At 43.3% G+C, this 25,562-nt stretch overlaps 5 protein-coding genes across 6 annotated transcripts in view; 2 read left to right on the top strand and 3 right to left on the bottom strand.

Annotated features, from left to right (window-relative positions):
• LOC108159796 overlaps positions 1 to 25,315 on the top strand; it is a 35,811-nt gene extending 10,496 nt beyond the window's left edge. Inside the window, exons 1-3 of one of the 2 annotated variants that reach the window (XM_017293359.2) lie at positions 21,022 to 21,223; positions 23,888 to 24,504; positions 24,567 to 25,315. In XM_017293359.2, coding sequence (XP_017148848.1) covers positions 23,889 to 24,504; positions 24,567 to 25,123 — 1,173 coding nt within the window. In that variant the 5' untranslated portion in view covers positions 21,022 to 21,223; position 23,888 and the 3' untranslated portion in view covers positions 25,124 to 25,315. Of the gene's footprint in view, positions 1 to 21,021; positions 21,224 to 23,887; positions 24,505 to 24,566 lie in introns of those variants that run through there. The other variant, XM_033390605.1, reaches the window with a different exon arrangement.
• LOC108159803 lies at positions 3,897 to 4,720 on the top strand. Its single transcript, XM_017293369.2, has 2 exons — positions 3,897 to 4,535; positions 4,625 to 4,720. Exons 1-2 carry the CDS (start codon positions 4,307 to 4,309, stop codon positions 4,705 to 4,707), a joined length of 312 nt encoding a protein of 103 aa, XP_017148858.1. The 5' UTR covers positions 3,897 to 4,306; the 3' UTR covers positions 4,708 to 4,720.
• Positions 5,457 to 6,204, bottom strand: LOC108159800 (uncharacterized protein DDB_G0271670). The gene is made up of 2 exons (XM_017293364.2): positions 5,765 to 6,204; positions 5,457 to 5,706 (listed from the first exon to the last, which is right to left on the bottom strand). The coding sequence occupies exons 1-2, from the start codon at positions 6,192 to 6,194 to the stop codon at positions 5,507 to 5,509; spliced, it is 630 nt and encodes a 209-aa protein (XP_017148853.1). The 5' UTR covers positions 6,195 to 6,204; the 3' UTR covers positions 5,457 to 5,506.
• Positions 7,342 to 8,170, bottom strand: LOC108159801. Its single transcript, XM_017293366.2, has 3 exons — positions 8,066 to 8,170; positions 7,863 to 8,011; positions 7,342 to 7,809 (listed from the first exon to the last, which is right to left on the bottom strand). Exons 1-3 carry the CDS (start codon positions 8,149 to 8,151, stop codon positions 7,613 to 7,615), a joined length of 432 nt encoding a protein of 143 aa, XP_017148855.1. The 5' UTR covers positions 8,152 to 8,170; the 3' UTR covers positions 7,342 to 7,612.
• On the bottom strand, positions 8,398 to 8,816 carry LOC117187775 (uncharacterized protein DDB_G0271670). Its single transcript, XM_033390608.1, has one exon. The coding sequence runs from the start codon at positions 8,798 to 8,800 to the stop codon at positions 8,426 to 8,428; it is 375 nt and encodes a 124-aa protein (XP_033246499.1). The 5' UTR covers positions 8,801 to 8,816; the 3' UTR covers positions 8,398 to 8,425.
• Positions 25,316 to 25,562: the final 247 nt, after the last annotated feature.

The raw sequence follows: 25,562 nt of genomic DNA, 5'->3' as shown, positions 1-25,562 counted from the left end.
GTCAATATGAGTAATAGCTCATCAAAGTTTCATTTTCACAGACCTTACCATTGCATGTAAATCATGTTCAAACTCGTATAACACGAAAAGAGAAAAAATCGAGAAAATTGGGAACTTTCGACAAACCGTTTAACCCGAAACCCAAAATGAAACTACAACAAAGACGAATGGAAAACTTTTTTATGACCAAACCGTGGGTGGGGCTTAAAGGCAAAATGTCTTGTAATACATCTAGTTATATGGTCGATAGTCGTACATATATTTCGGTTGGATATTTTGTGCTGTTTGGCCGTGTTTGGGGACTCATCCGAGGAATCAACTGAAAGTTTGTGACACATGCAATAATTTGATTTTGCTCGCAAATGAACCAAAGAATAGCGATAAGTAATTGAAAGCAGATTAGTGGGAAAAGTAGAAGCAGAAGAAGGCTGAGGAAAGAGCTAAATGAGTGGCAAGAAGATACAAAATAAATGGTTGAAGTGTGCTACAAATTAAAGAGTAATGAAGACTGAGAATTTCCTATAAAAAGTAATAGAAAACAGATGAAGAGGAGGGACTATGAGGCAGTAGAAGAGGATGACGAAGGGGACCGTCAGCAAAAATATGGCGAAAAGCAAGCAAAAGAAGTGGAGATAACTGTAAGTATTTTTGGGCTCGCTTTCGTTTTCAATTTTCAGTCAGCCTCCCCGCTCTCCTTTATTCACTTACATGCACGTTGGGGGCGTAATGAGGCCGGAGTTTCCCTGCCAGTTCTGCCGCCTGCCTTTTGCTTCCTTCACACCCTACCATCGTGGAGCATGTTTTATCGATAATTCGTGAGTGCGACGCAGAAAACACTGTTCGAGGAGAGTGGGAGCTGGAGTGGATACCAGGCCCTCCGACGACACCATCCACTCCATCGACCCATTCATCCCACTCACATCCATTTAGTCTGTATAACAAACAAATGTTTTGTATGTGTCAGGCGCCGGTTTTCCTTATTTTCCCTGCTTTTCCCTTTTAGTGTTATTATTATTATTTCTCTTTGTTTTTTTTTGTTATCCGAAAATCGGTTTTTGCGGACGCGCAGCTGACACGGAACTTCACAGAACAGGATATATGTAGCTGTATATACTTGTGCACGTACATACGTATGTATATGCATGTGTATATGTATGTGTGGCTCTAGGTGGGATCCATTCGGAATGTATTGACAGGAAATTGGAACCGGTGCCCAGGCGGGAACGGATTTGACTCTGCCTCTGCTTCTGCCTCGGCCGTAAAGACTTTTGTTGACTGTCGATGTTTCGTAGCTGGTTTGGAGGCCTGTAGGCCTGGGGGCTCGTGTTCGTGCTGGTAGTAAATGTGGGCGTACATATCTTACTGGGACATGTGCCCAATAGGCGCCTCCCTCAAAGCTAAAAATAATATGAGTTTTATTGCTGTAAATGACAAAACAGAATCTACCTATGGAGAACAGTGTGTCTGCTGTTTGATTTATTTGTTTTTCGCCCGAGACAGGAGAGTTCTTTGACTCCACCGATGACGGGCTGATTGACATAAGAAGGTTACGAATGGGTTAAAGGTACTGTCAAAAGAGCTATTGCATGGATGTCTTATGATAAATTTTTGCTGGTCATGTGAGCTTGGGTAATTCGACTCTGGTTTTCCTTGCTCACAAAAGTATGCTATGAAATTTTTCTATGTACTCGTTTTCCATTAAAAGGACAGCATCAACCATCCACTCAAACACTCATATATTATAGAATTATTATTCAATTAGCGTGACAAACAAGACCCATGCATAATGCAGCACTGGGAAAAGTGCGGGTCCGAGTGGGGGGAAATGTCACCGAAGACATGCAACAACAAATACAACTGCAGTGCTAAGCTTATTAATAGAAAAGAAGAAAAGGAAAGAAGCAAAAGCAAGAAGACAACAGCGCAAAATGTCAGAAAGCGCATTAAACAAGAAAACAGCAGAAGCAGGAGCGAAAGAAAAAAGAGAACCAGAACCAGAAAGGGAAAGGGGAAAATACTTGGAAAACAAGGCGGGCGAAAGTTAAATGAAAATGAAAAATAATTAGCAAACAACTGCAGTGAAAAGGCAGCTCGGAAAACAAAGTGAAAAGGGAAAAACAGCGAGGGGGAAAATGGGAGAGCGCGAGGTCTTGCCTTGGGGCAGAGATTACTATAATTATATTAAAAAATGAACATTTTATGGTATTTGCATTTTGCAGTTTTATTAGGGGAAAAAATTGCTTTACATTCATGAATATTATAAAAAAAGTCCCGTTCCATGCTTATAAACACAGTCAGTGGGTATATTTAAGTGTATAAAGCCAAGTACTTGCTCCAATTTTTGGTAGCTCCCATTTGTAACGGGTCAGAAACGTTATACACGAAATATAGCCCTGCACTCAATGTGCACCAGGTGCAACAGCAGCAACAACCCGCGATAAGCATGTCGTATGACATGCAATCCGATCAAAATGTTCCACTAATTAACGAAGCGAGCTTTGCTCACTCTCCCTCTCTCCCTCTCACTCTGATTTTTCGTGCAAAGCTCAAGCTTCGAGTTCCACAAAGAGAACAAACGCTCAGTCTTTCTTGCTCGCTCGGCCGTTCTCATCGTTAATTTTTTTCTTTTTACAGTTAAGTACTGGCCAAACGAGCTACACCTCAACACAACCTCATGGCATTTCGGGAAGAGAGTCCCTCGCGTAGATTACCCTGTTTAAAGCAAATATCCACTTGGCTAGCATTCTGCCGTAAGCTTTTATTTTGTACCGCAAATACAACAAATAATTAAAAGCTACAGACTACAGACTCGTTACAGCCGTTACATACTTTTGTGCGAGCGAGCGAAATGACAAGGCGAACATGCCATGGCATGCGAAATGCAATTGGAAAAAATATTTTAAGAACAACAACACGAAACGCAAGCGAAGCCGAAACGCCCCGCACTTTATCGCCTTCATCCTTGTCAGAGAGAGGCAGAGAGGGGGTGGGGCTGGGGCTGGGCTCGACCTGAGGTTGCGAAGGTGCGATAAAAAAGTAAAACAAGAGAAAGCAAGCAGTCGGGAAACAACAACAAACAGCAATGAACGAGAGCGTGAAACAGAACAATGGAAGAAAACGAATGCTGAATACCCTACGAAAGGCGCCATAACGTGACGATGACCTGTTTACGAATCCAAGTCCGACTGAATTAAGGAGGAAATGTACTCGTGTCGTTGGTTTCTTTCGAAGAAATAGCACTCGCACACACAGGGGCGGAGCATTTACAGTTTTACATGCAAATGCAGCGAAATGAGCCCATGACATGACATGCCAACGCAGAACTGACATGAAATTTTGCCGAGACATACTCGAGTTTTGGGTGGGGAAATGAGGAAATGGTATCCAAGGGACTGGCACTGGCCCCCCACATGACATGATGGACGGACAGAGTACGGCGACTGATGGCCCTGAAGTAGTCCAAAATAGAGAGAGAGAGAGGAGTACTCACAATTGTTCTTACATCCTCACTTCACTTGACTAAACGACTCCTCTCCACCAGACACGATTTCGCTTCACTCTTTGTACCACTCAACATTGCTGTGGAACTGTACATAATTCGTTAATTTTTAAAACAGAGCCTATTCGATGAATATTACTAATTACTAATGAAAATCCGAAAATGTTGACTAAATATAATAAATCTAGTCGAATAATCGACCAAAGGTTCAACAAGAAAAATTATGTGAGGAACATATTAAATATATATATATATATATGTATATATAAAAAAAAAATCGAACATATTGTAAACCAAACGATCCTAAGTTTTGTATCCATCTATCTGTTCAATTTTTAACCATAATCAAATGCTATGAAACGCCCAAATTAAGGGCGTAAATTCATTTTATGCCCATTTCCAGTTACATTTGATGCTATTTCCAGAACGGCCTCCCACTCCGAACTCCTGTCCAATTGAACCGGAACCCACTTGACCAAACCATACAAATGTGGTCCCAGCACAATCAATTGTTATTTATTCATTAGCTCATTAACCAAATGACTGCGGAGCACTGTCACCTTCTGTTTGTTCGGACAAACATTGACTCTGACTTTTTCCGTGGCTAGATTTTGGCAAAGTTTGGTTCGGCCGCGTGATAGCCCAGTTTACAAACTAGAATTTCACTTTCTTTCGGGGCAAATACTCGTATTTGTCTTAGAAAAAGAGCCAGCAGAGGTAGCTACTATAAAATCGAGTGGCCTGCTTGGGTCCAGGGCAGTCAGTTCCCGGCACATCAATCTATCAACCCATCTATCAAGCAGCACCATGAAGGTCTTCGCTCTGCTCGTCTGCTCCCTGCTGGTCCTCAGCTTAAGCTCTCCGATAGAGGGACGCCTCTTCCTTACGAATCGCAGCAGCATCTTCTGTGTGTGGAGCGCAAAGAAATCGTGTTCCAAGACCACGCCCGTGTGCGTCGTTGTACAAGCCACCGCCACCTGTAAATACTATCGCAACGAGTGTCAGTACAGCATCGATAATTGTCTGGGCAAAACGGGTAAGCAACTTTTATTTTAAATTATTATAAAATAGTCAAGTGAAGATGCGAAAAGTATGTTTCTATAATCTCTGACATTTTTCTTGCAGTGTATGGCCAAACTGGAGTCATAGATCCTACTCTGGCTAGATGTGTGGGGGTTGTCCCTCTCGGAGGAACCGGTACTTGCTAGAAAATATATTCCATCGTGCCATAAATAATTATCCTTAGTTATATCGATTAAAAATTGCATATTTATTGTCTATACTCTTCCCGGCTTTGTCATTCAATCACGCCGCTGATCAGAGCTCGGATTCGTTTATTTAAATGGTTTTGCAACCTTTTTTTGGCATTTTACGACCCTCCGCACGTAGCTCCCGTCCTATCGCCATGATGTATGCTATAAAGCTATTCTCTTCGTCCTTTTTTAATTGCAATCGCATAAATTGCAGTTTTTGCGTAGAGGGAAAACGGGGGGAAGCGGAAATTATGGTTATGGTCACGCAGACAATTTATAGAGCTTTTGCTTTTTAGTTTGCAATTTTTCGCCACTTTTTTGTTGTTGCAAAACGCAAGCGGACGTGAATTAGAATTCCAGAGAACACTATACCCTCGGTCATACTCGTATGTGCATACACCGCCCACGGCTGGGAGCTGGGTGGTTTTCGAACAATTTAAGCATTGAAAGTTTGAAAAATGTTCATAATCTAAGCAAATATTTCCGCTCCCTAAAGAGGGTGGAAACAGAGGGTGGCTCCACTACTAGATCGTGTATCCGCTTATGTGCTTAAAAAAGTATTTCATGGATATAATTTTTAATATCTATGAAATACTTCATCCACATCAGAGGAGCTTTCAATACTTAGACTAACTATGCAAAAATGTTAGTTATCGATACTAATTTCGTCTTCCACTTCACTGTTGGTTTTTTATGTCATTTATTTCTTCCCTGCGAATTTTGGTTGCATTTACGTATGTACCTATATGGCTGTCTAACCCGTTCTTATAATTATGGGCGTTATGCTCGACGACGAAGATGAGGAGCCCAAAATAGACGACAGAATGCTGGCCCAGCCACCAGTAGACGCTGAGCTCGAAGACGAGGACGAAGATGAGGAGAAAGTGCTGATGCAGGTTCCCGTCTGATTGACCGTAATACTCGTACAATTGCCCAGATTGACCACATTCCAACCTGTGGGATAAATTGATAAACACAAGACATGCATAGAGGTGTATTCCTTGAGACTCACTCGAGACACTTGTCCGGCAATTGGCTCGCTCCATTAGGCAGCGGTTCTTGAACCGGTGGCACCGGCGTGTCCTGCTCCACCGCCCGCAGACGTTGGAGGTGGCAAAGCAGCTGCTGGTGGTGCTCACACAGCGGGAGGAGGGCGTGGAGCTACTACTGCTACTGCTACTGCTGCTGGAGCCGTTGGAGCCGTTGATGATTATCACCGATTTGCCTTGGGTGTTTCCTGTTGCCCTGGCGCGACGTCCGCTCACCGATCGCCGGCGCACATTGCTGGTGCCGGCCCTAACACTGCTGCTTGCCCTGGCACGCGCCTGACGAGGCGTGGCACGGCTCAAGGCCCTGGCCTGGGAGCGTCTCTGCTTGTTTTGAGCCTGAGAGGCCACCACGATCAGGGCGATCAGCACGAGAAGAGCCAACGCGAGACGCATTCTTCAATTGATTTTTGCTTTTGGTTCAACCTTCAGAGCAGCTCTTCGGTTTTATAGCCCCTAAAGAACGCTTCTTTGCCTGGCCTTGGAAGATGTGTATTATAGTATTTCTTCCTTCATTCTTTAACCACATATTTGATTTAGAAAATTCTTTGCCCAATTGTGTAAATACTTGAGAGCGAAAAAGAAAGAGATGATGGGGGGTCTACGTCACGTGAGTGGAGTGGATATATTTTAGGAAATATGGCAAAGAACAAAGAAGACATTTAACCAACTCTTGAATCGTACAATATATTGACTATACTTTTAGGCAGTTGAAAAAACGTACGATGTGTGCGAATATTTTGGTAAAAGTATGACATCGAAGCTTGATAGCGAATGTCCTGCGGAAAGCACATTATTGTTGAATATACTCGTAGCCTTTTAATATAGCTACACTCGGAGAAAAATGTCATAGAAACACACCGATATTTATATTAAATAATCGGTTTTTTAATACAACAAAATAGAGAAATTAAATAGAATTCACTTTGATTTAAACACTATACTATACTATACATACATATATGTATTAAAACGTCTTTTTAATAAGACCAACAAATTAAATCTAAATATATAAACCTTTCAAATATATTTATTTAATATAAATATGAAAAATATTTAAAATCAAACATTTTCATATTAATGTAAAAATTAAAGTAAAAAAACCTTTGTACAATTTCTAATCTCGGAGAAAATCTATTGGTACACATTGGAGGACATTGTTCGCAAAAAAAAATCAGAAATGAATTGAAATATAAATAGGAAATGTATATATATGTACATACATATATCAGGGGAATTATTCATACAAAACCCACGATTTCGATATGGTATGGAATTTGTTATCAAATTCATGGCCGCTGAGAAGATTTCTTCTCGCACAGATGTAGATCTTTGTGTTATATGGAGTGGTTCGGTTTAATAGTTCATAATTTTCTTATTCATCATTTCTTATTTTAATCATGGATCTGGGCTTAATATTTCCCGTCAGCTCAGGATTTCGTTATTCTCGAGTAATTCTTACACCGTATATAGGATTCACACAATCATCATATTTGTATGAATATACCACCATTATAATTAACAAAATAAGTGGATCCTTGGAGAACGTTTTGTTTATTTTGCTAATGATATTAAAATATAACGTTGAAATTTATTTGTCTATTTAATTGTAAATGTTTATGAGGATTGATTCAACATTAACTCGTAATCAAAGCTATTTATATTCGATAGACTTTCGAATATGATATAATTTTCTATACCCTTGTCAGAGCATTACCAAATGATGGACAATCGAATTGTCGCATTGTCAGATTTGTGTAGTACTCGGAAGGATCCACTCCTGGACAGGTCTTGCAGACGGACATCAGTTCTCATTAGCCAGATTCCTTAATGGCTTTTGTTCCGCCAGGTCTGATCTGGCTACCAGTGTTGTTCGTGCCACCATTGTTGTTGTTGTTGCTGCTGCTGCTGGCACCAGAGTTGACGCTTAGTGCGTTGCTGCCACTACCACAGGGAAGCTTCTTATCGTAGGGCATATTTTTGCAGAGATTCGCACTCACTTTACGATAGACTGAAAGGGAAATTTATAGATTAAAGTCATGAAAATCCGCAGATTCCACGCACATATGCTCAGGCCCTTGCTGTTGCAGTTGGATATCCTGCGCTGGCAGTCGTTCTTGAAGGCCTGACAGATGTTGGCCCGTCCCAGACGGGCACATGATTTGGTCTTGGATGTGCAACTACTCTGGACCTCCTTCCTACAGGTCTGTGCTCTGCGGGAACTTTGTTTAGCGCGGGTCAAGGAAGTGCTTTCAGGATGATCAAACCCTTCGGTGGTGCTGCCGCTGCCGCTCGACAGGGCCAGGTGGAGCATCAGGCCCAGAATGATAAACAAGTAGCAAGAAGCTTTCATGGCGGGGCCTTTGTTTGAACTAAACTGAATGACAATTGACAGAATAGCTTCTTGCCTTTTATACAATTTATCTGTATTTGTTTTGCAAAAAAGTTATGTTGAAAACACTTTGCTCTAGTTACCACTCGAATTTAAATCGATTCCCAGCTGAGCTAACAGATCTCTCCCCTTTCTCTCGCGGAAAGAAGTTTAGAGATTTTAACCTTGAGCTGCATAATGAGTTCAGTTTTTTGTTTCTCTGTGGTTTTCAAAATGTTTATTCACTTAACAAGATTCAGCCTCGACGTATGATGATGGGAATAACATTCGAAGTCGAGCTGGAGGAGGAGGAGGAGGAGGAGGAGGAGGATGAGCTGCCGCAGATTCCGCGACTGTTCAAGCTGATCCCCGAGCACCTGGAGAGGCTGACGGAAGTGTAGGTGGTGGAGCTGACACATGACTGGTAGCGCAGCACGCAGCTGTTCTTGAAGCGGGTGCACAGATTGGAGCTGCCGTAGCGGCCACAGGCATTGGTCGTGGAGTTCCAGCTGCAGTTTCTCAGCACGCAGACCTTGGCCCCTGTGTTGCTGTTGCCGGTGCTGCCAGTGAGGAAGGCGCAGGCCAGGGCCAGGATCGCCAGGAGCGTGGATATGGCTAGAGCGGCTTTCATTCTGCTGGTTTGGTGATTTCAATGCTTTTGATGCCACTTGGCTCGACTGCCTGGACTATTTATAGTGCGCCTTGGCGACTAGTTTCGGCCTAGAATATTTCCAAAAGAAAATAAATAGTATGGAGAGATGGAGATCCCAACACCTGTCTAAATAAAACGAGCGTCACGCTTGACATTGCAAGATGATTGTAGAAGGTAGAGTGGTTATTGGCTTGGCGCCTCCCCATTTATCTTCACCTTTGTTGGCTATAATGGCCATTGTTATAGACCTAAAAGACCTAATCTAGAATCCTCTAAAATGGTGATAATAGATGTCTATGGCTTATGTTGACTTTAAATTTGACTCTTTAACTGTGACACGCCCCTTTGTATGATCCCATGTTTGCCTGAATTTACCAATTGGTTTCTTATGGTTCCAATCTTGTTTCTTCTCCGTGCCATCCCTTTATTGTGTAGATCTGTGCGGGAGATGGAAAGAATGTACATATATGTTCATCTTATATGCATGCTAGCCAGATAATTAAAATTAGTAGCATACTTTCGGGCTGATGTAAATAATTCAAGTAAAAAGACTGCCATTTGAAGAATTGCCATTTGGGGGCGTATCATATAATAATCTGCAACGAAATCTTACTAAAACTCTCATATTCGGAGGGGAACTTTATAGTTGGCCAATCGCTTTGGCCAAAACCCATTAATTTCAATCGCCTCAAAGGCCTGGCGGAGAGTAAGTGTCCCGCGAGTATAGTGCGGCTTCTAACCAGTCTATCACTGTATCTAATAGTGTGCCTTCCCATCTGCTCCTCTACTCTATGCAGAAAATGGAGCCGCGTACATACCAGGCACTTTGCAGGTATTCCCCAAACCTGCCCACCGTGGAGCCAGATCGCGGCTACACAGTGCTCCATTGCTCTTTAGGCTCTCTGTATGCAATGAAACTCTTTAGTAGCCACTTGAGCCTGACCTGGGCTCTCCAATTAACAACGATTGACAGCAGTTCAGCGGCAAATCTCTACCATTTGCCACCCAGCCCATGACTCTTCAAGACCACCTAAATGGAATGCGTGAGGCAGAAAAACAAGCGCATAAACAACGAGTGGGAACGTTGTGAGTTGCTGCGGAGACCGCAACTCTACAGTTATACCCGATACTTAGTCAGTATGGCTCTCCTACGGCAGACGCCGCTTATATTAAACGACACGACAAAGAGAGAGACAGAAAATCAGTCTGAGCTTGTCGTTGGGCGCTGCGTGGCCACTGCAAATTGATTTCCTGCTTTTGGCTACAAAAATGATCCGATCTGATCCAGATTCAGCAATCTGATAGATATGGTCATTATCTATGATTCTGCGTTTTTAGTTTTCTCGAATGTGCAATATTGTGGATGCAACAGATTTTCGTCCTTTGTGGGGGCGGAAAAGGGTGGGGCGAAATTCTGAGATATACGTTTTATAGTGAGATCTAACAGAAGTGCGAATACCAAATTTGGTTACTGTAGCCTTAATAGTCTCTGAGATTTGTGGATGCCCCAGATTTTCGTCCTTTGCGGGGGCGGAAGGGGGTGTGGCGAAATTTGGACACGAAACGGTCAAGGTCCGATATCACAGGAGTGTGGATACCAAATTTGGTTGCTCTGGCTCTTATAGGTTCTGAGATCCTTGAACTCATATTTTGCAATCGGCAAAACCGACCATGAAACCTGTGTGTTAGAGAGAGACAGAGCGATAAAGAATGAAATTGTTTTCTTGATTCTGGCTATAATAATTATACGATCTGGTTGAGATTTTACACTCTAGAACATATAGTTATTCTCTACGACTCTGCGTTTTTGGTTTTATCGTATCTTTAAAAATGTGGATTCCACAGATTTTCGGCCTTTGTGGGGGCGGAAGTGGGCGGGGCGAAGTTTTGAAATATTTTTGTAGCAGTGACATATCACAGAAGTCTGGATCCAAAACATCGTTACTCTAGCTCTTATAGTCTTTGAGCACTAGGCGCTGAAGGGGACGGACAGACGGACAGACGGACGGACGGACGGACGGACGGACGGACGGACGGACAGACAGACAGGGCTCAATCGACTCGGCTATTGATGCTGATCAAGAATATATATACTTTATGGGGTCGGAAACGATTCCTTCTGGACGTTACACACATCCACTTTTACCACAAATCTAATATACCCCAATACTCATTTTGAGTATCGGGTATAAAAATAAAAGCACAAAAAAATCAACTATCACATGTCCAACATTATTATTATTTTTTTGTGCTTAGTTGAGTGCGCTTAGTATTTTTTTGTATGTTCGTTTTTGTTTGTTAATCAATTCGGAAAACGCACTTTTATAAAATGCTGTTGACGGCATTGTTGGTCAAGGCTGGAAATCAGTTTCGATAATTGGCTTTAGATGGAGAGTGCTTGAAAGAGCTCTTGCCGTCGCTCCCTCTTGATGTGGGGCTGCACTTTGCAGTGGGTTGCTTCTAGGAGCAATCAAAAAATATTTATGCAAAAGAATAACGTTTATTTCTGGCAAATTTTGCCAGGCTAGCCATCAAATTTGCATTTATTTGAGGGAAATTTCATGTGCGTGTCTTGTGCAGTTTGAAGTTTGGCTTGCGGCAAAATGATTGAGCCAAGTCAGGCCAAGTCAAGCATCCATTTAGGCCAGTCAATTAGTTGCCCATTGAATCGATAACGCCTTAGACTTCGACCTCATATCACACGATTCTGCTTGCCTGCCCAACTATGTCGTCAAAATAGTGAATAGTGAAATCAGAGCACCGCTTTCTATTGATTCAAGGTGAGTTCCACCCATGAATTGTGGCTTTAATTGGGAGCAATCGAATGATCTTTTCATTAAGTAAAAGTAAGTTAGATAAATAGTTATAATATAATGCTTATAAGTGCACTTTCTTTACTACATATAAATGATATCACAGAATCTCTTCTAAAATTATATTTAATTTGTACGAGTATTTCGTAACTAGAGCCACATTCCCTCTAATGATTGCTGGTTATCGCGGTGTTTATCAATTCGAAACCTCACCGAAATTATGCATTTACTAACAGTAGCTAATACTTTAATTAAGCTCATATCGTAAATTGATCCAGCGAACGTTGTTAATCTGATGAAATCCCATAAACCGTGGAGTGCATTTCTTCTTGCTTTGTGGGTCATTTGCAATGAAGCTGCTGCACATTGCCAGCCAGCATTAATCAATTTGTCAGACTCAATTACGTTTCAGATACTCTAAACAAAAGATCGATTATATAATCCGAGCCATTGGCAAGGCGAGCCCCAAATGGGTGCGGATTAATCAGCCATTGGCAGTGAAAATGGATGAGCACAAAATGGAAAGAGACTGCAGAAAAAGCATACCCAAGAGAGAGAGAGAGAGAGAGAGAGAGAGAGAGAGAGAGAGAGAGAGAGAGAGAGAGAGAAAGGGGGGAATGCAGACAGAGATGTGGCCTGAAGATGCCACTTGAAGTTGGGGCCAACGGGTTTGGTCTGTGCTTTGTCGCATTGCAGGAAGTTGCAAGTTGTCAACGGGTTGGCCGCATTTGGCCATTTGCTACGGCATGGGATTGATGACGGGCCTTGAGCAGGGTATCCAAGGGTATGAACTGCCTGAGGGGAGGACCGCAATTTACATAAGGATAGGAGAGGGAAAGGATATGTTAATTGAATACAGATTAAGAGTTGAAGGAGCCACGCATGATAATGGATACCAACTACTCTATGATTTCCTCGTATTTTAAGAATATTATCCGAATAAATACAAGGTCTAAGACTAACCGTAGGACCCATAAAGTAAGTACAACTGATCTATCCCTGCTCATATATATATATATCCTTCTGAATCGTCATCAGCCAGTCGATCCCTTGCTGCACGCAGCTTCCTTATACAGATCTGCATTTGATTGCTGGCGCTGCAATCAAAATTATTTAATTTAGATGCGGCAAATGAATTCGCTGTCTGCGATTCGCGTGATGCTGCCAATGCGGCAACCAGAGTCGCGACTGCGCCCCCGTTTATCGGTAAACGGAAAGAAAGAGCAACAACAAACTTTCACTTTCGACCGCGTTCGCTCCGTCTCGTCTCGCCTCGTCTCGTCTCGTTTCATTTTGTTTCGTTTCGTTTCATTGTGCTGTCTTTTTCTTGCACGCCTTCTTTTTGTTGGGCAGGTCAGTTATAGCACAGCGTTGGAGTTGCAGTTGCAGTTGGAGCTGGAGCTGGAGCTGGAGCTGGACTGCAGCTGGGGCTGGATGTGGACCTGGGGGCTGGGCTGGTGCTGGAGCCGCCTGCCATGGCTGAGTGCATTTTCGATTTGGTCTCCTCTAATCATTGGGCTTTTGTTGTTGTCTAAGAAAATGTTGTAATATAATTTTAATTTGTACCCAGAAATGATTGCCAATTGCCGCTGCCTAATGTTGATTATACAATTCTCTTGTTGCTCATTTTGTTTTTCGCCTTAAACGAAAGTGTTTTGAGCGCTTTGGCGAGGTTAATACTTAAGCCACAGATTTGAGCACACAAAATTCGGGTAATTATTTGTTGTGGAGAGTGAGACCTGGGGCGTGCACAACACAAGACCATCGGGTATGCGCACGAGCATTGACTGGTGGCCATAAGCGATGTTTAGAAGGTCTAAGGTCTCTGCGCTGTGGCCGAAACCCAAAAAAAAACGTACAAGTATGCCCTGTGGGCATGGATTCCTCGGGGCCCCCAATGCGAGGCGCGCATGCGTGAGGTCGTCGTACTTAAATGTCAAACGGTTCGGTGCTCTAATGAGACCCGACCCGCAGCCAGCCAGAGCAGGCCCGTCCGCCCCAAACCAAGCCGAAGATTGGTCAATTCGATCGGGCCAAGTCGGCTGTCAAGTCTATTGCGGGGCTTGTCGCAATTGCTCCGGCTGCTGCCGTCTCATGTGGCAAGAAGAATGACCATAAGCAAGACGGATTATTGTCGGCCTGTCTAATTTATACAACTCATTGCGAGAGAGGCGACGACAGAAAATTCGTCGTCCAAGTTGGTCGTTAATTAATGCGATCTCGGTTCGACGGTAATTAAACTTATGGCTCTTTTACACACCCCGACAAATGGGCTCTACCCTGCCACAAATTGGCAACTATGGTATGATCGCTCTCTGGCAAGGCCTCACCTTATACGAATGCACCTTGGAAAGGCACACCTGTGGGCTTTGCACAGACGTGTGTTCTTTCACGTCGCAACATGCTCGCACTCCAACATGTTTGTCTTGATAAGCCCTCTCTCTCTCTCTCTTTCTGATTGGTGTGTCTTGCATGCAAATCGAGCGAATGTTTGCCTGCAGTTTTCTTGGGGCTTTTGATATTCTGTTTTATCCCCTCCCCGATCAGCCTCGTCTGGCGGCCAAATTTGTGCGTTTAACGGTGCCCGGTGTCTGAGCGAGCGGCCAGCAATCCATATTCAAGCCATCCATAGGTGGATAGCCTCCAAATGCCACAAGAACCCAATATATGGACGTGGCCAGTTTTTTAATTGCCTCAAAATCATACGCTTTGGTACTTTGTAGGCCACAAACTGTGATTGCAAAATCTGCACGGGTGGAGGAGTCCCAAATGGAATATTAATACATTTTTATTCAACGAGGACTTCGAGAAGGACGGAAACTTCTGCTGAATGCTAAAGAGGGGCTCCTGAGCCTTTGGGTTCGACACCAGGCGATAAAATCCTTTGAGAAACTCCCTCAAATAAAATCGTGAACTTAATGTATTCTATGGTCTACTCAATATGTTTCAAAACTATGTCTAACCATTTAAATGATCACCTTTCCCATTAACGCTTTGCCATAAAATTGACCACAGAGAAGTGTTTAAAATTCCGCTCTTAAGTGCTAATCAAAGCAAAAGGGAATTTGCATAAGCAGAAGTGATTTCCTGGTATGTATTCAGTTCTAGAGATTAAAACTATGACTCCATCGGAAGGTGTTAAGACTTTCGCGATTCTGTCAAGATCAATAATACGATGATGATGATGATGATGATGATCATGAATGGTGACGATCACACAAATCACACAAAAAAATCAAAAGATTGTTTATTTATGTATTTATTTTCGAGGCGAAGCAAAATAAAATCGTATTAGTGGGGGGAGCTGCCGCCGAATACTCGTCGATGTGCCAGTACTCCACTCCATAGAAAATCTGGCTTCGATTCCGAAATACCAATAGCTTAAAGTAAAATCTCTGTTTTCCTTTCGTCGCTGTCATCGCATAGGAAATGATCATAATGGGTTAATAACAAATAATAAACATCACGATTAAATATTATTGCTTGCCAAATGGCAACAGCCTTGAGCGGATTTAAGCCGCCCAGCGACTTGGAATTGGCCATCAGAGTGTTAATTACATCGCCAAATGTGAAACCTAGAAACCAAACTAATTATAACACTTTGGAAATCAAACAGGGTAATTGGTTAACTAAACGTAGAACAAATCCGTGGGTAGAGCAAGAAACGGAAGCAGGTAAGTCGTAGTTGAGTTTCAACAACAAAAGAATGAAGATCACAGAGAAAGCAGATGGAAATTAAGCCAGTACTGAGCGGACATTATAGTACCCGGTACTCAGTTGTTATATGTGCCTGTGTTTAGATAAAATTATGTTCCTGAACATCGTTTATCCTGATTCTACCTAATGACAAGTAGTCTACGGTGTCTATCTAGCTCCGCACCATCCGTTTCATGTATTTACACAGTTTCTCAGCTTAACATAAATGTATCAGTTACAGGAAAATTCTTGGTATCTAAAAGGGAAATAGGGAGGGTCCAAACTTTGAATTTCGAATAGATTCTTCCAAAAAGACTATCTTGTTTAAGGAAAAACAGTCCAACAGAGAGCAGTAGTAGGTATAAGTACCATTCTGGCTAACTCGCTATTAAACTATGTATTGAATTTCATAAAAAACCATAATTTATTATCCAGGGATCTGTATACCCAAGATTATAAGTTGATGTTTCACTTTTCAATGCTTGCCGTTCCCCATCTTTCTCTTAGCTAAATTAAAATTAATGAGCTTCTTAATTTGTTTAGTAGTCATAAGTCGGCATACAGTCTTAATTGGCAAACTTTCCATGCAATTCAAAAGGAAATTATGCAGATTCAAGCCCAGCGTACACCATGTCGTATGTGTAATTGCAGGGCTAATTAAAACGAGAGCTCCATTCCAATGCCGAATGCAAATGCAAACAATGCAAGCTGCTCATACGCCATGCCATTGAACTTGTCATCCGCCATCATCTGTGGCACCTTTCAGCACACGCCATCCTGCCACTCGATAATTATTATTATAGGGAATTATGTTGGCGCTGCCGTTGGGGGAACGGGGCGGGCATGATGGATATATGCATAAAATAATCATAATTCATTACATATTGGTTTTAACAAGTTTCCGTGTTAGGTACGGCTTGTAGTACATTAATGGCTTGTACTGTGCTTCCTGGGAGGAAGAAATTTCATTCGATATTCGATAGATACAATGTGTTGCATTGTTATATTCCAATCTACAGATACTAATCCCAGCTGGTTTTAATTGTTATACTCCCTCAGAATATAATTATTAATTCAGGCACTATTCTTTCCCTAACGCTCTGATATTTTAAAGATCACCGGCTAGATAATAAATTCGGCCAGCACTTGAAGCACTCCGAATCTTTGCTAGAATCTTTTCTCAATTTTTTGGTTCAGAGATTTTACTTCTCAAGGTCATCCTTTAGTTTGGGGATAGCCAAAGTGTTTTCCAAATAAAATTTGAATCATTATCAAGTTAATGCCATCCGTTCAATCTGGTTTGGGTTTTGGGTTTTGAGTTTTTGGTTTCTAATTTGCAGGTTTTGCTGTTGTTCGTGGAACATTAATTGATTTAATGATTTCGTTGGCTGCGAGTATTATGTTAACGGAGCGTTACAAATCACAAGACAGAAGCAGCGGCGGCATTAAGTGGCAACAAACTGTTGGCGGCTGTTGTACAAATATTGTATCTGGAAGATACATTGGACTACAGGCCTCAGATGCCAAGCTCTTCACGCGTGGCAACGTTTTTTCAAGTGCAGCATGCAATTTTGCAATATTGAAAAGAAGACTTCAGAAAAAAGTGAAACTCAGCGATACTGTGTGTGTGTGTGTGTGTGTGTATCTGGGAGATACACAAGCATAACTGTAACCATAATTACCGACAGCAATGAAAAGCGAAACAAAATTAATGAAGTGTGTGATACGCGCTGAGAGAAAAAACTGAGAGAAGAAACGCAATCCCAGCTCCAAGACAATGCCACCTCCTCCTCCTTCTCCCTCTTAGGCACTTGCACCTGTGTGAAGGTTGCCACCGATGTATCTCTGTGCCGTGCAGAGAGTACGGACTATGTATCTTGTCCAGAGACGCGGAAGTTCGGGAAAAAAAATGTTTAGTTGCCCCGGCCCAAAACAATGCACAATGTACCAGCCACACACTCACTCACTCACACGCCAGATTGTTTTGTCCGCCTCAAAGGTTTTGTATCTTGAACTTGAGGCATCATCGGGCAAGACAACGTGTCTGTTGCTGCGTTCGCTGTGTGGGCGCTGTCTGTTGCAGGGGTGTTTTGGCAGTGTGCTTCAGCCAACTGAAACAAATGGCCATGAAATCGTTTGTTAACAAGCACTGAATAGCAAATAATTCTAAAAACAATTGATAAACTTCTATGCTCCCAAAGATGGAGAAGATACACCCATATATGTGGATTACTGATTGAATTTTCTTGGTTCTTTAGTGGAGAATATCGATGGTACAACTGTCCAAGACGGGATTCCCGAACATACGACAAACCGGCCATAAACAGGTCATAATAATTTCAGTAAAACAATAAAGTTAAACAATAAAGACTGCCCATTAAAGAGTATATTTTCATTTATATTTAAATAGATGCATATAAGATGGATTGGGAGATATTTACGTAAATAAAACAATGTACCAGTAGGTGGCTATATACAAAAGTGATAGATCAAACGATGGAAAGATTGATTTATATATATTGTATGCTGACTTGTATTTTACTTTATTTGATTCTCTTTTTCGAATTTTCCTAGAAAAAAATCTATAAAAAACAATCAGAAAGAAGCGCAAATTGTTTTGACCACATCATGTCAAAGTTGCCTCCGATGTTGTCTAGCTCCAAGTGGAGGAGCCCCAGACGCTGCGATGTATATTTTTTTTTGTTTCTGCAAAGATGATTTGTGCCAGTGCCACTTGAACTATGCGTCAGACAGAGCCCCCCCCCACCCCCAGACAATGAATGGGGGAGATGACGGAGATGACGGAGATGAAGATGAAGCTGGAGACTTGGATGCTTGAATGCTCGGCCCTCAGTATGTCAGATGTCGATGGAGATGGAGATTGCTGGTGGCTGGTGGCTGATGCTGAGGTGCTGTTGCTGTTGATTTTCTTGGTTTTTGCTGCTGATGCTGATGATGTCTGCCTGTCTGTAGTACTAGGTATTATTGCATCATCAAGCGGATTGGGCAATGAGTGGATTTAAATACACATTTAATGGTTTCAGTTATGGCCCATTGTGCCCGGTCGTTCAACTAAGCCCCACAAGGGATTATCGACTTGAGATCTGTTCATGATTTACATTTCGTTTATTTATGGCCAAAAATTAAATAATATTTACATTAAATAATGGGTTTAAGTGAACTAGTAGTAGAAGTTAATATTTTCCTTTGATTCTAGAAGATTATTTATTGCTTTTATCACTTTAAGGGTATCTAAAACTGGGTACTTCTTTACTGGTTTTCTTTTTTTTAATTCCCCAGAGTTTCGGACACTTTTACTTCTTTTTTAATGGAAATTGTATCTCTCGATTCGTGCAACCGGAAACGAAATGCAGAAACAATCAAAATCCCAAAAAAACGACAGAGCCAGGACCCCCCACCACCAAAGACCCAGAATATTAATTCACCTTTCCGTATGCTCCACCAGCAATCGAATGATTAATTCATGTTTATTCTGTCATTGAAGAGGAGCGGAAAATCACTTTGGGGAAAAATGAATTTCCCGGGCTGACCGTTGGGAAAGGGAACCCCACAAAACACAAAAACATTTCTGCTGACACACAAAAAATGGGAAGCACACAATTACGAAGCATATTTTCCGTATTTCCCTGTTGCTCTCTCCGTCTCTTTGTCCGTTCTCCCTCCCTCCCTGTTTCCCTTTTGTGGGCTGAACACGTGCAAAAGTACAAGCAAATGGGGACAAAGAGGTAAACGCCATAAATGACCAGGTCCACTCACAATTATTGCCACAGCGGAGCACTGCCCAGGGATAGAGATAGAGATAGAGATAGAGATAGAGATAGAGCGAGGTATGAAAAATCGAAAGTGGCAACTCGAGTGACAAGAGGAGACCGAACGGTGCCCCGGCTCGGTTCGGTTCGGTTCGGATCGGTTCGGATCGGTTCGGATCGGATCGGTCTTGGGTGCAGCACAATCTGCGAGTCAGCATCTCTAATGGCGGCTGCAGCTGCCACCAAACAGGAGGAGGGGCAGGCTTTTTGCCATATCGAAGAGCATGTTGCACAATGTCGATGGTGCGAGCACAAGACAGATACAGCAAGCAGAAAAAAAAAAAACCGTACACACTCATTGGAATTGGAGCAGAGATCAACGAGTCTGCCGCCAGTCAAAGGCAAACATCTGGTCGAGGGGGCCCACATCACATCACATCACATCCCACCATCCCCGTCCCGCCGGGGCAGGGTGGCCAGGTGTAGCCGGTTTCCTGTGCGTCGTGTGCAACGTGTGCTGCAAATCCCCAAAATGCTTGCAACCATCACGGGTGTCAAATTGCTGCGAGAACGCCTGAAAGGGGGCGACGATGGGGAAAGCAGATTTTATGAGCTGGAAGGAGGGCCTTATGTGACCGGTATAATCTTCAAAGAATATTTCTTTAACCAGCTGCGGTCATGCCGATTGCATAAATCTCAATAGATGCCAAAACAATTATTTGCTAATCACCTTTTTTGGGGTTTTGGCTAACCGCAGTCTGTGGGCCCCTTTAGCTGGCTTAATTGAAATGTTTTCGGTTTGGTTTGGCTTTGGGCTATTGGCCACCAATAGATTGTTTGCACTCAAACCGCACCACAAAAATGGTGGAAAAATAATAACTTACTTTCTGAATAAAAGACATAAAAGTGCACACGTTTTCTGGACAACAAAAAAAACGATCAACCGCCACCGCATTGAAAGTGAAAGCTTTTTTTCTATTATTTGGTTAAAACAAAATTTTTGTTTTCTTATGCAGATGCATAAATTATTGGAAAATATTTTCGAGTCAAAAGAAGAAGTGTTGAAAGTGGGAACTGCTTCGAATGCCCAGCGCCTGTTTTCTTTGTGGGATTCGAAACGCTTAGACAATGCTCCGAGGTTTACCTGTACCCCACCCCACCCCACCCCACAAAGGTGCCGGTTCAAGTTGAAGTTGAAGCTAAGCCTCAAAGTGATGTAATTTCTCTCGGGCTTTCAACGCCAGACTCGAGTTGAACTTGGCAGATGTGGTATTACACCTTGCACAGTACTCTTCCCAAGGTTATTCCCACTTTTGGGAGAAACTAAGGCAGAGGGGTGTAGAATCTGGGATTGGGATTGGGCTGCAGTAATGCCTACTCCTAACTTATTACATAGAGGTATTTGGCTTATTCGCATTACATCCATTCACATTTCACGGGAGGAAGAGTAACTCCTCTTCGGTGTGCGTTGTGGCTTTTTCGTGCTGTCTTTTCCCTGGCATTTCTTTACCGCTTGCCGCAGCAGCAGCCGCATTTCAGCGTTTCCCAAATTTGCATGTCAATGAAGTGACTTTGAAGAGCACTCTGCCTGTGGCATAATCACTGTCTGTCACATTAATCAGCTCTTAATTAATTAACAGAGAGCAATTACAGCAATTACACCTGAAACAACGCAATGAAAACCCAATGCATATTTAATTTTTGATGGAAATTGGCTAAATAAGAAAGATACAACCGCAAGCGAACCACTTGCAGCCGTCGAACCGCTTCGAACCTGCAGACAAGATCGAACAAGACACGATCGCACGCAGCGGCCTGTGGCTTCGAGCCTTCGAACATGTCGTAGCCGATGACGACGGCTTGAGCCGGCTCGAAACCAACATCAACATTTGCAGCTTTATGCTAAAAACTAAATCTTTTTTGGACGCAAAGGCGAACGGTACGCGAAGCGCATGCGCGGACGAAAGATCATGCCATCAAAGCCCAACAACGGTATTCGTGGGCCGCGACTGAAACGTGTCTGAAATTCGCTAAAGAACTGTCCCCAAAAGCGTTCTCCCCATCCAGTGACAAGTGCAGAAAACCAATAAACACACACAAATAAACCCCCCAAACCCAATAAGGTGAATGAAACGGCGGAAACTGTGTCAAAAGCAAAGAAAGTTGTCCCAGCCCAAGCGATTATGTAGGAGTATGTGGGCAGAGTCCCAAGATCTTTTGGGGCGAACGAGTGTGCGGGTATCTTCAGATACATACATCTGCTTGGTTGAGGGGATTGGCGGGCCTGTCAAGTTTGAGTTATCTTCGGCGTGGGCCTCTTGCAATCCCAATGTAATGATGACCATTTTGGGAGCACTCACAACGGGAGGCGCAGTCGGAGGCAGTACGCCCAGGCATGCGGTGGAATGGTTCTTCAGCCGGTGAATCACTCACAGCACTCTTTCTTTCTGGGGGTGCGCCAGAAGCTCCCTGTGAATACCCCGCGAATACCAGGTTGAATATTCATGTAAATACGTCTCTGGGCATGATATCACCCGATCAAATATTCAAAATCGAGGGCTTAACAAGGTCGCCTGCCATTTGGCAAACTAGTTTGAAGTTATTTTGCATTAGCATTCGATGTCGAAATATTTGTATTTATTTTTAGGTTTCTTTCATGCATAATCTGAGGCAGAAGCAGTCCGCTAATTATTGTCCAAATTGACTTGACTGAAACTCAAAAGAATCCGAAAAATAGTTTGCCAAAAAAGCAGCATCAGCTTGAATAAATAATTAAATATCTCAAAGCTAAAGAAACAGTTCCATGGACACTGCCTCCCACATTGAACCATGTTTAATTATATAATGTAATGCAATTATTTTTCCGGAAATTGAGCATGCCCGCGATGAATCCTGCCTCTGACAGCATCTGATTGGAATATATTTTCATATTTCAAAGGAGAAAGTCCCCGTGCCCGCCCCCACCCCCTCATTAGCTCTTGGCCAACTCGTCTGCATACAAAAAGTAATCTCCCTTGAGCTTGACACATTTTAATATGCAAATGGCCTAAAGCACAAGCCAAAGCCATAGTGGCAGCTGACGCTGCACCTGACATTGAGGCTTTTATTCGACCGCAAGGCAGGGGGATATATCCGGCAAAGATGCCAATTAATTTGTTTATTAATTGGCATCTTTGGCAGGGAATTTATTTCACAGAGTGGACCAGAGTGGTCTTCGGAACCAGTTTAATTGCTGATTTGTTATGCACTTGAAGTACAAGTGGCGTATACGTAACCTGAGAGCGGTCCTGCTTTCAATATTCAAAATGCTAATCAAAAACGAAACTAGTTGAAATGAGCTCGGAAACTAATATCATTTCATCAATGGAATGCAAATATCGATCAGCCTCTCCTGCGGCATTGCATTCTTGTCTCGTTTCGAATGACTGACAGACAGACAGCTCACAAGGTAGCCAAAGCCCAAAACAAGTCCTAAGCTATTTTCTTTTTCGTGCAAATTTCTCAAAATGCATTTATACGTGTGCCCGTCTTGATATAATGCTTTGATATATGCCATATATAAATATGCTCCCTGACAGACCCCCAAACAGGCGATTTCATTTGCGTGCCACAGCCAAGTCACGTTGCTTTTTTCTTGTGTTTCTTTTTTGTGTGTTTTATAAATTATTTTCCCTATACAAAAGCGCCTCTGGCTGCTTGTTCAGGCCATACAAATGTTAATCGATAACCGAAGCGATTAAAACAAAACACCTAAAACAAAAAAAAGACAAAACAAGACAGAAATTTCATGCAAATGCAGAGACTACAAATACAAATGCCTCGGAAGGATTGCGTAAGACATTGTCGAATGGGCTGGGCTGGGCCTGAGAAAAAAACCCAAATAAAAGAGTCCAAAGCCCACTGAAAAATATCATAATTTTACAGAGTTTAAGCAACACTTGAAAAAGCCATATCCAAAATGGTTTGACTGTCGATGGAAAAAGGTTTCAGATGAAAAAGAGTGTAGGGATCGGACCTGAGAAATTGAATTTCGAGATCTTTGGCAGTATATCCCATACATCCAATAAATCTTTATACTTGTACTTTCATTTATTCCTGAGTTGAGAAGATAAAGTTTTAATTTAATGTAAACCGAGTTCCTAAAGGACAGAGCACGCAATTCCTATAGCTTTGGATTAAGGAACATTCTCCATAGCTAACATGCAGATTAAATATAAATAATATAAATATTTGGGAACCATTATTGTTCTGTTCTGACCATCACTTCCAAATAGCCTTCTCTGCCAAGTCCGCTCCTCAAAATGTTTTTCAAAGGCCATTTTCCAGATGGTTTTGTTTTTCTTTGGCATATTTTGTTGGAATTTCTGTTGAGTGGATTGTGCATTTAATTGAAAAATATTTGTTTGATATTTGATAATAAAATCAATTTCGATTTGATGGTCAAACTAATTCATGTTTTGGGGGATTCGCATAGCGATACTGATACCGAGGACAAGAGCATGTAATATGTACAAATAAACCAGTTGGTCGGCTAATGGAAAATGCCAATTGGAATGCCGATTGAATGGCTATGCAAAGTTATGCAGATCCATAAACCGGCTAATGGTCGAGCCAGAGCGCAGTGTAACACCTGCACGGAGCCGGGAAAATTCGCGGCCAGCACTGAGGAACGGGTTCGATGGTTGACGGAAGAGGTGCCGCCGATTGCATAACGAACCATTGAATGTGCAACCAGTTGATGCACTTACTCACACTACCCTGACTCCTTTTCTTCCTCTCTTCGCCAGCATGCGGGAACGCAGTCAGACAGCACCCAGACGCCGTCGAGCGGGTCCCAAGCAGGCGCTTCCCGGCAGCCACGAGGGAGTTGGTGCCCTGGAGTCCCCCTACTACACCATCGACAACACGGAGGACATCTACGGAACCACGCTGCTGCCCTCGCAGCGCTGCTACGTGGATCCCTGGGACCTGGAGAACTACGACTATGTGCGCAAGAAGATCGATGATGGTACCGGCCAGGAGGTGGATGAAATCCACTATGGAGATTCCCAGACCCCAAGTCCCAGCTACGGAATGGGAATGGGAATGGGCATGGGCATGGCTGCTACCATGCCACGCCCCCACACACAGACGCGTCGCGTGTCACGCTCGCAATGCCAGCTCGAGTGCTGTGTGCCCCAAAGAAGCCGGCGGAGGAGCAGAAGCAGCCGCAAAGAGCCCCTCTATACAGCCAGGAGTGACATATACGGAGCTCCCAGTCGCTACGACGACTACATGGCCACGATGACCAGGCAGCTGCAGCTCGACAACGATGAGCATGATGCCGCAGAGGAGGAAGAGGAGGAGGAGGAGCTGCGGGCGGAGCTTTACGCAGAGCAGCGACAGCTCTACAACGGCTACGGAGGTGAGCAGATGACAGACACTTCTCTTACAGTATTAAAATCCTTGAATATTACATCCCCAAAGGCTTCTCCAGTGCCAGCTCCACCGAGCACCCCTCCTCCATTGGCGACGAGCTGCCCATGCCCCAACGGCGAGCAGTCACCCTGCAGCGCCGCCCCGCCACCAGTCAGGTCCCCAACGGCAATATTTATGGCACGGCACCGCACCCGAGACGCAAGCGCAGCGGCAAGTCTGCCCCACCGCTGACCGCACCACCGCAAATCGACTTTCCCGCCCCGCCCCCCCTTTCGCCCGCCTACGACTACTGCAATCCCTATGCTACACTACCGTACTGCAGCATTCCGGATTGCAGTGAGTGCCAGCAGCACGCCACGTCGCTCCTCTACGCGGCACCCTCCACCCTCTACGGAACTCTGGGCGGTGCAGGGGGCTCGGGGCTGGGCTCGGGGGCAGGTCGCGCACGGACTCAGTGCGAGTCCCCGCACTCCACCGGAGGCGACTCCTCGCTCTACTCGGGAATTTACGCGCGTAAATTCGGCCTGAGCAAGAAGGGTCTGCTCCAGATCGACTACTCCTGCAGCTGGAACGACTTGGATCGGGTCATGCAGCGCCAGTTTTAGGCACTCTCCCTGGGTGCTCGAGTGTTTGGGTGCTTGGGTTCGGAATACGATTAGAGCGGAACAACATTATGTCCTTAAGTCATCATCTTATAAACAAATACACATACACAATACCAAATAACTGAACATATTCGTCGTAGCAAGTAGTGTTTCAACATTGAAATTGATTGAATAAACTTTTGAAAAAGGTTAGCTATGTCCTCGACAGAGTTGGGATCCTCTTCTATAAGAAAGGAGGATCTATTCACACTTCAACGTACTTTGCATATGAATAACGAGAGATCATTGTGAATGTTTAAATAGAGAACACTCAAAGAATCTAGCTTTAAAGCGTCAAGCTTCATCCTTATCCTTATCCTTATCCTATCTTATCCTTATCGTTCTCTTAAGAACATAGTTTGCGGTAAACCAATTCGTAATTCCCTTTTCACGGGGCCTG

This window comes from Drosophila miranda, chromosome 3 (genome assembly GCF_003369915.1).
Source record: "Drosophila miranda strain MSH22 chromosome 3, D.miranda_PacBio2.1, whole genome shotgun sequence".
Lineage (NCBI taxonomy): Eukaryota > Metazoa > Arthropoda > Insecta > Diptera > Drosophilidae > Drosophila > Drosophila miranda.
Note: the sequence above shows the minus strand (reverse complement) of the source record. Positions and strands in the feature narration are given on the sequence as shown.

Excerpts from the sequence above, each read along its gene's own strand:
- LOC108159801 (XM_017293366.2), bottom strand. The coding sequence starts at position 8,151 with ATGAAAGCTTCTTGCTACTTGTTTATCATTCTGGGCCTGATGCTCCAC. Across the intron at positions 8,012-8,065 it reads AGCGGCAGCACCACCGAAGG|AGCACAGACCTGTAGGAAGG; the intron begins GTTTGATCATCC and ends AAGTTCCCGCAG. Across the intron at positions 7,810-7,862 it reads CAGCAAGGGCCTGAGCATAT|TCTATCGTAAAGTGAGTGCG; the intron begins GTGCGTGGAATC and ends TTTCCCTTTCAG.
- LOC117187775 (XM_033390608.1), bottom strand. The coding sequence starts at position 8,800 with ATGAAAGCCGCTCTAGCCATATCCACGCTCCTGGCGATCCTGGCCCTG.
- LOC108159803 (XM_017293369.2), top strand. The coding sequence starts at position 4,307 with ATGAAGGTCTTCGCTCTGCTCGTCTGCTCCCTGCTGGTCCTCAGCTTA. Across the intron at positions 4,536-4,624 it reads TAATTGTCTGGGCAAAACGG|TGTATGGCCAAACTGGAGTC; the intron begins GTAAGCAACTTT and ends TTTTTCTTGCAG.
- LOC108159800 (XM_017293364.2), bottom strand. The coding sequence starts at position 6,194 with ATGCGTCTCGCGTTGGCTCTTCTCGTGCTGATCGCCCTGATCGTGGTG. Across the intron at positions 5,707-5,764 it reads TTGCCGGACAAGTGTCTCGA|GTTGGAATGTGGTCAATCTG; the intron begins GTGAGTCTCAAG and ends TTTATCCCACAG.